This window comes from Pinus tabuliformis, chromosome 6 (genome assembly GCF_031772625.1).
Source record: "Pinus tabuliformis cultivar Carrire ecotype Pingquan chromosome 6, CPIR1, whole genome shotgun sequence".
In the NCBI taxonomy this organism is placed as follows: domain Eukaryota; kingdom Viridiplantae; phylum Streptophyta; class Pinopsida; order Pinales; family Pinaceae; genus Pinus; species Pinus tabuliformis.
This window is the reverse complement of record NC_142292.1, coordinates 1,936,918,703-1,936,936,525: the sequence shown is the minus strand read 5'-3', so window position 1 is coordinate 1,936,936,525 and position 17,823 is coordinate 1,936,918,703. Positions and strand designations below refer to the sequence as shown.

The 17,823-nt window shown below is 40.6% G+C and overlaps 1 protein-coding gene across 1 annotated transcript in view; it reads left to right on the top strand.

Moving 5' to 3' along the window:
• The window catches only part of LOC149266946 (uncharacterized), a 213,785-nt gene that overhangs the window by 144,319 nt on the left and 51,643 nt on the right, over positions 1-17,823 (top strand). The window contains exon 4 of the mRNA XM_089431260.1: positions 14,855-14,992. Within this exon, the coding sequence (XP_089287386.1) occupies positions 14,855-14,992 (138 nt within the window). The remainder of the gene's footprint in view (positions 1-14,854; positions 14,993-17,823) is intronic.

Genomic DNA, 17,823 nt, shown 5'->3' with positions numbered 1-17,823 from the left:
AGGGCAGTCCTGACCATGAACTCTGGATCCGATGTAGACCCCACGGAAGTAAGTTGGTCGTGAATCCCTTGCAACCTGAGAAGGAAGGGATCTATCTCCTCTCCTTTCTGCATCTGATATTGTCTCAGCTGATTTTCTAATAGCATCTTCCGTTGCACGGAAGAGCCCTGATACAAGGTGGTTAGGGTCTCCCACATCTCCCTTGCTATGTTCTTCTCAGCAATGTGTGGTACTACATGATCTTTGACTCCGTCTCTAATCATGCACTTGGCCTTAGCCTGGGCCTCCTTGTATTTCTTCAATGGATCAACATCGACCGGTTCAACAACAACCTTCAAGGCATAGTCCTTGATGCGATGTTTGTCTAGGATTGTCAGGATCCTAGCCTTCCAGATGAAAAAATTGGATGCTCCATGCAATCTGTCCTGATCCCTCAACCCATTCATTGCCATCTCTGATTCTCTTCTCTAGACTCCCTCTGAGTCCTAATTTCCCTCTCAGAAATCCTCCAACTAATCGTTGAATCACTCCTCTCCAATCCTCCTTTGTTGCTGCAACCCAGATCTAGATTTCTTGGCTAGAAATCTGTTGAGGTAGTGTTTCCCTCTACCTTGGTTCAGTCTCCTTAGACACTATTTTGCACCAATAGAAACAACGTCCCACCCCCTTAGCCTCGGCAACTCGAAGAATCTGAGCCCTTCAGGCTCTGCGCAATCTCCGCGTGGGCTGAATCTGCTCCTCCCGACCAGTTGCGTCAATCCTTCCTGGCTCAGAAGGATGATGTGGCTCTGCGTGAGCCTGAACTGCCCTCCTCTGCCTCTATGCTAACCCTGATGGATGATGCAGCTACTGCGTGGGCTCCTCCCAGCTACTGCGTCTTCCTCTCCCGGCTCAGAATGCTGACGTAGGCACTGCATGAGCCTCTGCGTCACTCTCTCTGCACTGCGTCACTCCTCTTGCCTCTTCAACTTTGGAACAACGTTGTCTCTCGTGACAATTGCTTTTCTACTGCAAATTCTCAGATTTCTCGGTTGGTGTCTTCAGTTGCCTATGATTTGCAATCGCTCTGATACCATGTGAAAATTCTTGAATCTAACACATAATAAACCCCTACTGCAATTACTGGTTTATAATCTCCTACTTGTTCTTTACATTAACAAATAATTTAATTGCATAAACATCGAAGTAAGCACTATTGCAGCCTTCACAAATATACAGATCATGCACTGAAATAAACTGAGACAATAACACAAGGGACACCGTTATTTTTGGACAATCGTCCCCGGAAAAATGGTCCAGCATATAGAGGGTTTGTATTATTAAGCAGATTCATGAATACAACTAGGGTGCCAGAAATGGTTTACTCAACAGATAATATCCTTGGTAGTGGTACCTCTATCCGGAGACAAATATTCCGACAAATCAACAACCGGATGATCAAACCCCACAGCGACTTAAGTTGTTCCTTATGCTGGACAGCGAAAGCTACTCCAAGCACTGCTCTGGAACTGCGTCAATCCTCCAGCAGCTGCGTCACCCTCTCCCGGATCAGGATCTGTTGATTTGCTCCTAGTCTGCCCCACAGAATCTCCCCAATGCTGTCTCTGAGGTCCAACGTCAGCCTCTACGGCTTCTGTGTCACCTGCGTCAACCTTCTTCGTCCTCTGCGTCAGCTCTTTGGCCTCTGCGTCAACCCTTCTAGGGCTTGTGTTGCCTCTCCCAGCGCTGCGCTGCCTCTTTGCTCTGTATTCGTCAGCCTTGGATGGAAATCCCTTGTTGAATTGCCCCTCACTGCAACTCTAGTCACTAACTTGATTTTCTCAGCAAACCTTGCACCATAATATCAAATTCTTTGATCAATTGGTGTATCTCCAACTAACCCTCAAGCCTCCTCTTATACTTTTCCTGTTGACAAATCAATGGCCGAGATTAAGTCCCTAATCAATGGCTAAGATTAGAACTGGCTTGATCCTCATCATTTAGAAAATTTTCCCCATATTTTATTGATACACATTACTATTTTTATTTTCTTAAGTTTAGACTTAGGAACCCATTAAAATATTAATTATTTTAATAACTCTTCATCCTTGTGGAATTTCTCCAAACGATTTCTAGGGCTTGGAGATCTCATGTGCCTTAGCCTTCTCCACCAAATTTCAAGGCTAGAGCACATTCGATGCTACCCAAATTCAACATGTTCCTTTCCTTCTTCTAGTCCTCCTCTTCTTTGCTCTTTAAGGTCTCTTTTCTCGTCCTTGGTCGGACTTCTTGTGAGTTGATTGGATGATCCTCAAGTGAGGTCGGTGTCTCTTATATATAGTCTTCTTAGGAGGTTGATTAATTATTTTAATAACTCTTCATCCTTGTGGAATTTCTCCAAACGATTTCTAGGGCTTGGAGATCTCATGTGCCTTAGCCTTCTCCACCAAATTTCAAGGCTAGAGCACATTTGATGCTACCCAAATTCAACATGTTCCTTTCCTTCTTCTAGTCCTCCTCTTCTTTGCTCTTTAAGGTCTCTTTTCTCGTCCTTGGTCGGACTTCTTGTGAGTTGATTAGATGATCCTCAAGTGAGGTCGGTGTCTCTTATATATAGTCTTCTTAGGAGATTGAATTGATTTCCATGAGGCCGACTTGATCCTTCTAGTAGGTCGACTTGTTTGACAAGGTTGTGGAGGGTCTTTATGACACTTTTGACTTTACAAAAAATTTCTTTACAAGATACAACATGCCCAAAGGGGTCTTACATGTATGACAATGACTCTTTTGACTTCATAACTCTATGAAAAACCTACAAGCACTCAATGGGTGCTTGAACTATAAATAAATTTATCTTGAATATGAAACCCATGCATCAAGAACAACAATAATAATTTTCTTTTCTCTTTAATATCAAATTTATAAAATCATGATTACAATAGACATTATGAAGACTGAACCTAGTTACTGTAGAAATTCCCACTGTAGATCAACAGATTATGCAATATACTAAAGCAAAATACTAGATTTACTTCTACAATCAAACTTTGCGGAAGCTTAATCAATTTGAGCACGATCAATGAGAACACATATAACTGAGAATGAGAAGCAATCACACATAACATAGAAGAAATAACTCGGGGAAAGCCTCAGCCTAAAACCGCAACTCTGTATTATCATACAAGTGGAAATATAGTCTGGATTACAAAAAGAATCAGCTCATAAGCTATCCTGCTCTCTCTGCAATCCCTCTGCTGCTCATAGACAGTCAAAGGCCTCTCTCAAACCTTCTTCTCTGCCTTCCAAGCCTCCTATTTCTTTGCTCAATTTTCCTTGGGGTCCAGTGCAGCCACTTGTGTGAATTGGCCTTTTCACACACTCACTAACCTCTGATCCAACTACGCAATCCTAAAGGAGATAAATACTTCTCCATGGATGAGTTTCCTTTATAGGAAAAATCCATCCAACTGATAGTACACTATCCCTCCTCTGATCTCAACTGGGTCTCTGTCTGAACTGACATGCATGAGTTATTCATGAGAGAATATTCAATTATCTGAAGTGCAACAGTTATATGCAAGCATGCATTAACTAACTGAACTCACATTAATTTAAACAAACTGTTTAAATCAATCTAACTGGACTTGACAAAGTTAACTGAGCCAACTAATTATAACTCAAATTAGAACTCATCCTTATCTCTTTAACTGATTGATAAATTCCTCAATTAATGGAGAAACTGTTGCATGTCCTCACATAGACTTCATGTTTGATTTTTCACAACTAATTAACTCATGGTGAATTAATTAATTTATTTTCAAACAGCTGTCGAATTAGAATTTTACTTCACTATTTTAGTTTAGGGACTGACTAAAATAGGAATCCATCGCGAACTGCTAAAATAACAATGCTATTTTTAGCACTTCCATTTTTCATTCCCTGTTGCTCAATCTAGCACTGGTATCGAATTTGCTATTTACAGCAGTGCTATTTTTAGCACTTCTATTTTTAACATTTCTTGTTGCCATTTTCAACACTCCCTCTCAACAAGAAAGGCTTCAACTCGAACCCGATCCTGAACCTTTGGAATGTTCTGCATGCAACACTTCTTCCAAGTGTGGACGCTCTAGCAACTCTAGAAACAAAAAAACTCCCAACTGACCTCTCTGTTGGGCTAGAAACATACTCTGATGCTGAAGCTCCCTTTGCCACTGACAAGTGCTCCCTCCCTGACCTCTGAGCTGCTGCAGCACTCCACGCATCTCGCACTGTTGCACACCTCTCTATGCCGTCTTGCACTGGTGTAACACTCCTGTGCCTCTCGCATTGCTGCAACTTGCGAGCTCTACACAGTCTTGGGACTCCTGCACTGTAGCTCTCTCTGCCGCTCCATCCGCATTTGTCTCTATCCACTCAACCAGTCCTGCTACTCCTCATCGTGGCTCCCGTAGCAAAGTCGAATCAAGGAGGTTGGGTACCTCAAGGATCCTGCCCCTATTCTAGCCTTCTTGGGATGATCACTCCACATCGCCCCACCTCCCACCTGGAGGTATGGATGCATGTGATTCCTCTGCCCACTTGGCCCGAAATTTCCCCCTACTGGAGGTCTCTACATGAGTAGATGTCTCTATTCGATCTCCTCTCAGCTTTTCTAGTTCTGGCTACTCCACAACTTCTTGAAGCTGCTTTACCAGTCATGGCTTCTCCACAATCTTCTGAAACTTCTTCTGGCGCTGCATGTTGAGAGGTAATGTACTCTCCCTTTCAACCGCCAAGTCTCCATCAGTTGCCTTGTTCCTCAAGGCTTTGCATGCATCTTGAACCTCAAGAACATATAGGTTCTTGACCCGTGAACCGATCTGCTTCACCTGTCTAGCTATGATGTGTCTAAGGAAAACCTTTCCCTTACTGAAGACTACATCATAGCCTCTGTCTTCCAGCATTGCGATTAACACAAAATTTCTCTTCAGTCCTGGTACATACTTGACATCGGTCAAGGTAATGTGAGCTCCATGCTCCCTCTGAAAAACAACCGTGCCTACACCTGAGACACTATACTTTTCATCATTACCCATTGATATGAGTATCTGGAGATCTTTCTCCTCCAAGGTATTGAACAAACTCTTGTCGCCGGTCATGTGGAAAGAAGCTCAACTGTCAAGAAACCAACCACTTCCCACCATGGATGAAACCATGCATGCGAACAGTGTGAAATCCAACTCGAACTGTGAGGTCAGTGCCTCACCTTCTGATCCTTCCACGGATCCCTTCTTGGATTTCCTCAGTGGACAATTTTTAGCAAAATGGCCCACCTCATGACAACGAAAGCATCGCACTTTTGATTTGTCAAACTTCTTCCCACCTTGGGAAGGCTAGATTGTGAAAGAGAGTCCTTCTCCTTCCCCTTCTTTGCCTTACTCGCTAAGGCGCAATTTTCTTCATCCTCCATGGATGAAGAACCATCTCTGGTGCTTCTTCTTATCTCCTCTTGCATTAGATCCAACCAAATTTCCCAATCTGGCAGTTTCTCTCTTCCATTAACCGAGTCCTGGTAGCTATGCCAGCTCTGAGGAAAACCGAGGAGTGCAAGACTCACCATGTCATCATCAGCTGTCGCGATCCCTACACTTCCAAGCTCATCCCTGCATGTGGTGAGCTTGTTTAGATACTTAGAGATCGTGTCGCCCTTTTCACACTTGATCTTCCAAAGCTTGTCCTTCAATGCCAGCTTCCTCTGATCGCTGCTATTCTGATATAGATCTTTCAATGCTTTCCACATTGAAAACGATGTCTCCTTCCCATGGAGACTTGAGACTATGTGATTTCGAACTCCCTCCAGAAGGATTCTCCTTGCTCTAGCCACACATTTCTTCCATTCCGCCTGTTGAGTAGCATCAGTCGGCTTGGGGACTTCTTGATCAATGAAGTCCTTTAGACCGTTATCCTCTAATACTGCCTCCATGCGATCCTTCCAGGCTATATAATTCGAGCTGCCATCAAGGGCATACTCGAGCCTTAAACCACTGAACGCCATAGGTGAAATTGAGATGTGATAAGAACTCGATATCTATTTTCAGGAACCAAACTTTGAACTTCTTCTTGTATATTGTTCTTCGCCTTGATCACCTTTGCTCTGATACCATGTAGAAATTCCCACTGTAGATCAACAGATTATGCAATATACTAAAGAAAAATACTAGATCTACTTCTACAATCAAACTTTGTGGAAGCTTAATCAATTTGAGCACGATCAATGAGAACACATATAACTGAGAATGAGAAGCAATCACACATAACACAGAAGAAATAACTTGGGGAAAGCCTCAACCTAAAACCCCAACTCTGTATTATCATACAAGTGGAAATATAGTCTGGATTACAAAAAGAATCAGCTCACAAGCTATCCTGCTCTCTTTGCAATCCCTCTGCTGCTCATAGATAGTCAAAGGCCTCTCTCAAACCTTCTCCTCTGCCCTCCAAGCCTCCTATTTCTTTGCGCAATTTTCCTTGGGGTCCAGTGCAACTACTTGTGTGAATTGGCCTCTTCACACACTCACTAACCTCTGATCCAACTGCGCAATCCTAAAGGAGATAAATCCTTCTCCATGGATGAGTTTCCTTTATGGGAAAAATCCATCTAGCTGATAGTACACTGTCCGTCCTTTGATCTCAACTGGGTCTCTGTCTAAACTGACATGCATGAGTTATTCATGAGAGAATATTCAGTTATCTGAAGTGCAACAGTTATATGCACACATGCATTAACTAACTGAATTCACATTAATTTAAACAAACTGTTTAAATCAATCTAACTGGACTTGACTCTGTTAACTGAGCCAACTAATTACAACTCAAATTACAACTCATCCTTATCTCTTTAACTGATGGATAAATTCTTCAATTAATGGAGAAACTATTGCATGTCCTCACATAGACTTCATGTTTGATTTTTCACAACTAATTAACTCATGGTGAATTAATTAATTTATTTTCAAACCGTTGTTAAGTTCAAATTCGAATTTTACTTCACTATTTTAGTTTAGGGATTGGCTAAAATAGGAATCCATCCCGAACTGCTATTTTTAACACTTCCATTTTTCATTCCCTGTTGCTCAATCCAGCTCTGGTACCCAAATTGCTATTTATAGCACTTCTATTTTTAGCATTTCTTGTTGCCATTTTCAACATTTACACATTTCAATAGGTTATGGTAATCGGTTTCTACCGTCATATCTCCCTTTTGTGTTGCTTACTTTTAAGATACACTAGATATTAGACATCAATTGATTCCTTATCTTTGTAATTAATCTTCAAATAGGAGCTGTGCTTAATGATTACCTTGAGGAGCAAATGTCACAATGACCCTCTCCACCATTAAATTGTAGATCTAGTAACCTCATTGGGGTTGTGGTTGTGCCAGTCATCTTGGCTGCCTATCACCCACAACCCTTTGAAATTATTAACATGACCCCATTGCCCAAACAAATAAGGCAGTGGTCTCCTTATCATCCACCACCTTCCAAAACAGAAAATCCGAAATTTTATTTTTCCTTTTGCTTATTGTTTCTAAGGTCTCTTTTAACTTCCATTCCATACTACATGAAGTGAGCCTAGTAACTGAAAGGGAAGCATCCCTTGGTTAGGATTCCAATTTTGCATAGCCTAAAGTGAGAGAGGCATGGCTACTGAGGTGACAGTAGATAACTTGCCCAAGTTTCCCATAGGGTCCCACATGTGTGATTAGGAATTTTTCACCAAGTTAGAACCTGGGAGATAACACAGAGTAACTCAAGCACAAATTGGTTGTATTGGTATGAGTCACGTGTGGGTAGATATAAGAAACAAAATGTTGATAGCTTTCCGTTTTTCTTGTTCCAAGGGCATTATGTTCCTCAAACATTGATGCTTCTGACCAAGTTAAGTGTGCCCAGATTCTTTGCAAGTTGTTAGTGTTAATTGTTGTGAAGGTGGGATACAAAAATATTCTACAAATTGTTACAGATAATGCAGCAAAATATATGGCCGGCTGACAGATCCTTCATGGAGAGACATGCCACCATTTTCTACACCTCATGTGCAGCCCACTGTTTGGATCTATTGTTGGAAGTTGGAGGATCTTAGATACGTTGTTTGGATAAAAGCTAAGTTACCGGATCCGTCAGAGACAAGAGGAATATTGCCGGATCCACGGATCTGAAACGGATCCGGATACGATATGCTAAAAATACGGCGAAAATGCGTATTTGATAAATATACGGTTTTGGAAACGACAAATTTTTGCAGGATACGGATCCCGCTGGTGGCTGCCGGAAACGGTGACATGGTCGCCGAAAAGTCAGCAAAAAGCAGATATTTTTTATGTTTCGATTGTCGGTTTAGGTTTAGATATTATATTTTAACGTGTATATTATAATGTGGTCGCCGTCTATGTCATACCCTGCTCCGCTTTTCTCCGCATTCACCCTTTTTGTCTGCATTCGCAAGTCGGCCCCTCCTGCACAGTGCACAGTTTCATTTGTTCTGGGCTCACCGCCGGCCCCTCCAGCACACCTTTATTTGTCCCGGGCTCACCGCCGGTCCCTCCTGCACGCAGCACGCAGAACTTCTGGTCACGCTGCTGGCCCCTCTGCACGCAGCACCGCGACACTTCTGTTCACGCTGCTGGCCCCCCTGCACGCAGCACAGTGACCCTCAGCAGCACGCAGCACTGTTCACCCCCGGACATAGTCGCAGTCAATCAGCACACAGTCGCTGGGTCAATCGGCACACAGTCGCCGGGTTTGGGTTGTCTTCAGTCGCGGTTTCACAAGGTATTTAAATTTTTAATATTCATTAGACTGTGTATTTAATTTAAATTTATGTAGGGGATAATAATAAATATATATTTTGTACCAATGTTTAATATTCATTTGTTGTGATATATAATATATATTATATACAAATATAAATTTAATTACAAATGTCAAATATAAATTATGTAATATATAATATATATTATATACAAATGTCAAATATAAATTTAATTCATTATAATTTATAATATTTTATATTTACAATATTTAGTAATTTATATTAATATTTGCATATTTAAATTTTAATGTATTTACTTTTTTCTTCCGAGGAGAAAAATCCGTAATTTCCATTAATTTCAGAAAATTACATATTGTAGATGCTAAACGCATATGCAGTAGTGTGGGCAAAGCCACTTACAATAACAATACTTCAAGAGAAGTATTCCAGAAAAGCCCATAAATTGGGCAGCAAGTATGAGTATGAAAACCCCAAACCAGTCTGCAGAAAGCAGAACTGTAGAGGACACCCATACCCAACACAACAAAACGACAAAATAAAGCAAAAAAGTGCCCAAGGAGAGAATAAGATACAGAAAAACAGCCGCCCAAACCAAGAAGGAGAGGCACGAAATGAGGAAAGAGTAGCCAGGGTAGCCACTCCTCCCCCGCCCCCTCAAACTCTCCACCTGAACCAGAGACTGTATACTGCCCCAAGCTTCCTCAACTGCCTGCAGCAACCCCAGCAAAATACAGCCATGTTGAAGCGGCCCGAAACCATGCAGAGAATAACATCTCCACACCCCAGTTCCCTCAACGCTTCAACAAACCGCAAAGGAAGGCCGGCGAGCCACCAAAAAAGGCACCATCTGCCACAGAAAAGGAACCCATCCGGTCCCAACCCGAGCAGAGGCGGCTAGGGCAGCCACCTCGCCCCCATGAAGAGTAAAATTTGAAGACCAAAAAAAAACCCTGCTCCAATACCGTAGCTCAGTGCAAAAAAAACACCAAAAGACCAGCTCCTTTGATGACCGCTAAGCAGAGTCTCACGGAATGAACGAGTAGAGGGCCGTCGAACCCCTCAAGGCACAGACACTTGCCTCAGCCGTGCAACACTAAGCGAAAAGATGCCCCAGAACACTTCCGTTCAGAGCCCAAGACGAGCGGACTGAAACGCAGAGCCGAAGTCGAGGACAAAGGACACGGGACAGCAGGAGGAAAAGGGGCCGAAGAAGCAGTGCCGCCTCAGGCTGTGCAGGACCGATAAAACAAATGGGATCGATCAAAACCCCGATCAGACCTTCGGCAGCACGGAAGGCGATGAAGCTCCAAAACCTTTAAATGTATTTACTATTTAGGGTGCAATGCTATTTAATTTTAATTTTTTTTTTTTTTTAAATGTATTTACAATTTAATTTTTAATTGTTTATTGATAATTTGATTTTTAATATATTATAATTTGACTTTTATATACAGTTGCAACTTGCAAGTAACCAATAGTCATAATGGAACCATCACAAGAATCACAACATGAGCATAGTGAAGGGGAAATCATCAAAACAGACCCAAAATCTCCTCTATGGCAGTACGTGGAGATTATTGGAAAAAATCCCGGAGGTGGTTCATTTAAGTGGAAGTGCAATGGATGCCAAGATACAAAAAATGGCTCATATACTAGAGTGAAGGCCCATTTCACCGGTCAAACTAACACAGGGGTGCAAGTATGCACCGGGCCAAAAGATGCAAATGGCAAACCTGGCCAAGGTTTGAGTCCTGGAAAAATGAAATTCTATGCATCTTTGCAAGACGCTGCTGATAGGAAGCTTGCTAAGGGAAAACACCGTGTGCAAAGCTCTACAACTAGGCCTCCATTGCCATCTAAGCTTGCTGCCACATCTAATAAAAGGGCCACTTTAGGCCCTCTTGAAGCGTGTTTCAATAATCAAGGTAGAGACATAGCTGATGAACATGTAGCTCGTTGCATCTATGCAAATGAGCTAGCATTCAATTTGGTGCGTTCCCCTTACTGGCAACAAATGATTAAGGTAGTTAATGAAGCACCAAAAGGGTACAAAAGCCCTGGATATGAAAAGGTCCGCACTACTTTGTTGGCATCAGAGAGACAATCCGTGGATAGACAGCTACAGGCAATCCGAGATACATGGGCAGAAACAGGGGTGTCCATCATTTCTAATGGATGGAGAGACTAAAGAAACCGTCCATTAATTAATGTTGTCGCAGTATGCCCCCAAGGAGCAATGTTTTTGAAAGCTGTTGATTGCAGTGGAATAGAGAAAGATGCATCTTTCATATCCACAATTCTTATTGAGGCAATAGAAAGTGTGGGGCTACATAATGTTGTCCAAGTCATTACGGACAACGCACAGGTTTGTAAAGCTGCAGGTTTGATTGTGGAGGGTCGATATGATTACATCTTTTGGACTCCATGTGCTGTACATTCATTGAACCTTATGCTTGCCAAGATTGGTGAGATTGAATGGATTAATGAAATATATGTAGCATCAAAAGAAATCCAAATGTTCATAACAAATCATTCAATGTCTCAAGCCATTTATCAGGGTTTTGCAAAGTTGGAGCTACTGAAGGTACTTTTTTTAATCAATACTATTTGTATTAGAAATTCTTATTTTTAATTACAAATTTATATATGGTTTCTTATTTGAGATTTGACTTTTTGAAACTTGTAGGTTGTTGAAACTTGTTTTGCCTCCCACACTCTTGTCATAAAGAGACTTGTGGAGGTGAGACAAGCACTACAAGCAATGGTCATTGACCCTCTTTGGGAATCATGGAGGACTTCCACTTTTGATAGAGGGCAAAAAATTAAGTCCACCATTCTTGATGATGCATGGTGGGACAAGGTTCAATATCTTCTATGGTTCACTGAACCAATCTTGACTTTGATCAGGGCATTTGATACAGATACACCTTGCTTGGGTGAAGTTTATGAAAACATTGACAATATGTTGGAGAGGATAAGAGAAATTATCAGGGCAAGTGAAAATGACCCTTATGAAACATTCTATTATTTAGTGAAGGAAATAGTTACAGAAAGGTGGAACAAAATGACCACGCCATTACACCTTCTCGCATATGCATTGCACCCTAAATACTATCATTCTAAAATTTTGTCTTTACCTTGTAGAACGGCACCAAACAAAGATTCTGAAGTGGTACAAGGATACAAGACAGCCTTGAAGAAAATTTATAGAGATATGGGAGTTGCAATGGAAGTCCGCCAAGAATTTGGAGGGTTTGTACAGTCTACTGGTAGCTTTTCAGATTCAGTAGCTATGGATGATCGAGGACATCTTGATCCTATTACTTGGTGGGGCTTCCATGGTGGGGATAGCATTCATCTCTCTACTCTAGCCACCAGGTTGTTATCACAGGTGGCTAGTTCCTCATCAGCTGAGAGGAATTGGAGTACATATCGCTTCATCCATTCAGTGAAGCGAAACAGGTTGGGAGCGGCAAAGGCTGAGGACCTTGTTTATGTTCATTCCAACCTCCGTCTTCTATCACATGTTGAACCAGAGTATAAAAAAGGTCCGAGCAAGATGTGGGATGTGGAGCCTGAGATCTCTGACTTGAACCTGACACTGAATGCCATGACTCACCTCAACCTACTTGAGGATATTGTTCCACCACTAGTCTAGCCTACTGATGCAACTTCCTACATTCCAGGACCCCCATCATCTATTCATGATGTAGAGTTGCAATATGCAGAAGATATAGATCCATTTGATGATTTGTAAATGTATTTACTATTATCATTTATGATATTATGAATCATGATCCTTTTTGTTACTTTGTATGAGGGACGATGCACCATTTCAATGTTTCAATTTTCATATTTATCATTCAATGTTCTAAAAGTGTTTGATGGTTTCATGGAGTATTTGATTTTTTAGCTCTAAGGTGTTTTCTAAAATTATATATATATATATATATATATATATATATATATATATATATTGTACGTGATGTATCCTTGTCGTATCCGGATCTTAGATTTTCAAAAAACTAGCGGATCCGTATCCGTATCTGAATCCTGGTAACTTAGGATAAAAATATTTTGGAAATGGCAAAGGCCATGACAAATGCTTCTACAATCACATCATGATCCTAAGCATCACGTGGAATTACACAGAGGGTAAGCAATTTGTTTATCCTACAATCACCAGATCTGCAACTAATCTGACCTCGTAGTGCTTTTCTCATAAGTTGAACTTGAAGACGATATATGTAGGTTGAGTCACGAGTGTTAATGTTGCAAAACAATAGAAGGGATGAAATGTTCTCCGGACTATAGAAGTTATAGCTAGTTAAGAAGGGTGCATATGCGAGTGCTGAAATCTCTGATTAGTATGCTTCGAGCTAACTTAAATGTGGGTGTCCTTGAGAGTGCCTGAATGAAGCTGATTTTTTCTGCTTTTGTCTATAGATTAATTATCAATGGACAGCCAATTGTTTTTCTATATTTATGTTGTCACAAACATTCTAGCCTTGCATATCTTTGAGCTCTATCCCTAGATAACGAGACCTTCCACCATGTGGCTGGCAGTTACTAATCTATATTGTTACTAGTACCGAAGATATCCAACATTCCAAAGAGCTTGTGACGGCCAGATAAGAAACCTTTGCATGTTTAAATTTTAAATCATATCAGTGCTGCAATGTGTGTGGGCCATCTAGAAAACAAACAATGATCTCTCCGAGATGTTCACTCAGATAAAAGAAGACAAAGTGAGATAATTAGAGAAACGTATTACAGAGAAAGCTATAAAGCATCTTCAAAATTTGTTTCTACCCTTTGATAGGCCTACACTTGATGTACAGAAATTCCTCAGATTTGGACAATGCTTACGCATGGATTCCTACATGACTGGAGACCTTCATATAAATATATAGCATTCCCTAGTCAACTGTTGACGGATCGTCATCCTATCCATCTGATAGTATTCCTAGATATTACTATAACATTACTTGTTTAGTATTCTCATCTGACAAACTATAGTTTGTGAGTAAAGTCTATGTGCTGCAATGGATGTCTTCCTTGGTGCAACTAAACGCCAACTTTGCATTATTTGCATCTTTGTTTCTGGCAACTGAAACTGAATCACTCTGTTAGTTAAACTAAAAGACACAATCCTATGTTACTTTTATTTGTACATCATATGCCCTTACAGGTTTGCTACCAAATATATTATAGTGTTCACACAAGGTTGCAATGATCCACAATTTTGAGATATGCTACCTATGTGGCTAATATGGTTGAACACCAAAATTGGAGGGAGATAGGTTATGTTGTCTAGTTTGTTACAACTTCAACAAGAAATATTGAACGCATGCTTGGTTTTACCTTAGGTTGAAATGTATTACAGGTGAAGTCTTCTATCAACTTTTGCTCAAAAGATATTACTTCTGGATAACAAGCATGATATGTGTTGTTTTGTTTTATGGTTTTGTAGTATAAATGCTTAAGCTTTGGTTCTTGTTGGCAACTATGAAATGAAAACCTATAAACTAGGGGTTTCATATTCCAGTATATTGAGATACATGCATTGTAAACATCTCCTACATTATAACATTAAGCGCTTCCCAATATAAGCATTCGTCTGTTTGTGCACTTGCATTACAAATCCTATAAATCAGAGTTTTCATAGATCAGTATATTTAGATATGTGCATTGTAAACATATCCTACATAACATAAAGACTTTCTCAAGATAAGAAATCCTCTTTTTTGGCACTTGCATTAATTAATTATTCCCTTTCAAAGGGGCGTGATTAGGAAGTAAGTATTGACTGGAGGATTTCCAGCTTGGGGTTTCCTTTCTTAGCATTAGCATTCAACTCAGTGCCCCATAGATGGAGAGCTTTCTAATTGGTCATTTACATGCCATTCCCTTTCATGAAGTAAAAAAAACTTTTTAGTTTATCATGTTTTTGATGTTCATTTTCAATTTTTATAACATTGAAAATGTTACACTAGAAAGTTTCTATGTTGCTTGTTGCTTCTGTTTTCTTATCTAACAAAGTGGCGTTTGATGTTTAATGTAGTTGCTTCCTGACTGCGCCCCACGCTCTGTAGCATATATACTTGAGCTTCTAAAATTACACCATTGTGCGGGTTGCCGATTTTATCGTGCAGAGAAACGAGGAAATAGCTGGGATATAAATGGAGATCGCATTTTTCAGGTACTTGCTTGCAAAATAATCTTGGCTTTATGCACTGATGACACTTTTGAAATGTGATAGAATTTTGTCATCTAGAGCTTGACCTTTGGGGAGGTTATTCAATGTTCTGGAATCTGTATCAATATAGTCCCATTTGTTCTTAGAATAATTCTAAGCTGCCATTTTTAAAAACGTTTCAAAAGTGAAGCCCTGAAATGTATTTATCTCATAAGCATTTGTCAAAACAGAGTCATATCCAAAGCAGGGGATAAAGGGTCATACGAGGCACATTTGTTGCTGGTGTCTTGTTTTGTGAATTTGTGGTTGAATCCGTTGGAAACATATCCCTTTTCCATTAGAATTTTTGTTAATAGATGATTTTGCTTCTCTTATAAGGTTGGGAAAGACATTTTCAAAGTAAATTAAGTAATTGGATAATAGGGGAAAGTGAGGAAAATGTTCTAGAGGATAGGAAAAAACAAGATATGGTAGGACATTGTTTTAGATGTTTAAACTTTAAACTTTAAAGCATTTAAAATATATGTTTCTCAAGTATAAATCAAAGTGAAAGGAACTTAAAAGGAAAAGTAGCCCACAACTTTGTAGAAATTGTTGCTTATGGTGTAGCCCAACCCAGTTTCAAGTTTTGCATGGTTTAATGCCCAAACCCATCATAAAACATATGACTGACATATTACATTAATTTGCATTTAGCTTGAAACAAAAAGGCTACTCTACCATATTTCAGTTTTCAGCTAATACAAGAGAAAATAAGCAAGCACAGATACAAGATTTTACACACTTGTTTTTGGTCTAATGACTCTGGAAAAACTCACAAGGGGAAAACCAGTCTTCAAAGAGGATTTTATTGCTTCTTTAAAAATTTCTTACAACAATTAAAGCAAAAAAATTTTCAACTTATCTCTTCCTTTGAAGAAGCATCTCAGATGTTCTCTTTACACTGAATTATGGACTGATATTTTTCACCCACAGTCTGCTCTCCTTCAGCAAAAATTACAGCCTCTTTTCAGCTTCTTCTTCACTGGAAATAGACCTCTGAACAGTCAACATTTCTGCTCTGAAAACAAGGTTCTTCTCAGTTGAACAAAAGCATTCAACCTCAAGAGTTTCCTGCCTAAGTTTGTGCTGCTCCACACTCGGGTAAAAACACTGGTAATCTTGCCTGCGTACCCAGGAATTTTGGCCTGGGTTCCTGCTGTAAAAAGGGACTGAACTCGAGCTATATACAGACCCAAAACTCAGCGTGTAAGGTAACCTTAAAACTAGAGAAGGTTAAGGATTCAACTCACCCTATTAACCCCTGCTAAAATGCCTGAAAACAGTGGCCGGAAAATTTCGGGATTCCTGAAATTTCGGGATTTGAGCCTCTAAACTTGACTGGAAATTCGGACTAGAAATGCACCTTGTACACAGATTTTTACTGGCTGTTACCTCCCAGGGATATGAGCTGATACGCTCTCCAAACAACTCCAAAACTCACTGATTTACCCTCAGATCTGACCCGAGATTCTTGCTGATTCCTTCTCTGAACTGACCTGAGATTTTTACTGGCTGTTACCTCCCAGGGATATGAGCTGATATGCTCTCCAAACAACTCCAAAAATCTCACTGATTTACACTCAGATCTGACCCGAGATTCTTGCTGATTCCTTCTCTGAAGTTTGAACTGACCTGAGATTTTTACTGGCTGTTACCTCCCAGGGATATGAGCTGATACAATTTCCAAACAACTCCAAAAATCTCACTGATTTACCCTCAGATCTGACCGGAGATTCTTGCTGATTCCTTCTCTGAACTGACCTGAGATTTTTACTGGCTGTTACCTCCCAGGGATATGAGCTGATACGCTCTCCAAACAACTCCAAAAATATCACTAATTTAGTAATTCACCCTCAGATCTGACCCGAGATTCTTGCTGATTCTTTCTCTGAACTGACCTGAGAATCTTGCTGTACAGGCCAGAGAATCTCTGATTTCGAATGGCCGTTATAAGGAGAATTTTTAGCTGCCTCTTTGCTGGTTCTGACAAGGTTCATACCTGAAGCAAGCTGACAACCCGTGAAGAAAAAAATCTTGACTGTCACCTTGAAATTTGAGCTCCCTCCCAGGCTTGAACCCAGCCTCTGAGAGATTCAAAGTTCAAACTGCTGTCACTTTATTCTTTGTTCTATGCTGAGTCTCTTCCTTCAGACCTGCAACAAAAACCTCCCTCCTTGTGTGAAAAATTGGCTACCCGATTCCTACTGCAGCAAACTGATTATATTTCTCCTACTTGTTAAATGAATTAAACAAGTTACTTGCAGTTTTCTACGGCAAATACTGAAATACTTACATTGCAGCCTACACCAAATAAAACTGCGGAAACTAAATACATCACAGGAGAGAAATAAACATCACACACATCTACACAGTGATTTTTGGACAAATGTCCCTAGAAAAACCCAATGCGGGAAAACCGGTGCAGCAGCTGAGGGTTTGTATTATTAATCAGTAGTAATTTGAGTACAATTCGTTGGATGCTCAACTGGCTATCCTATACAGAGAGAAACTGGACAAAATGAATAGTGAGATGATCTCACCTTATCACTGGAAGATCCGGCTTTGATCTCGCTGGGAATGAGCCTCTGTGTCCCTTCTGCGTCAGTCTCTGCACAAAACAATGTCAACCCTACACAGTCTCTGCGTCACCTTTGCTGGGGACTGCGCTGCTCCTCCTTCTGACCTTCTGTTGGCTGGAAACATCGAATTCCAACCCCCCGGTCTCACACCCCGGCTCCCAGCTTCTGAAACTCGATTCCTTAGCAGGAATTTGATCTCCCTCTCAAGCTCTG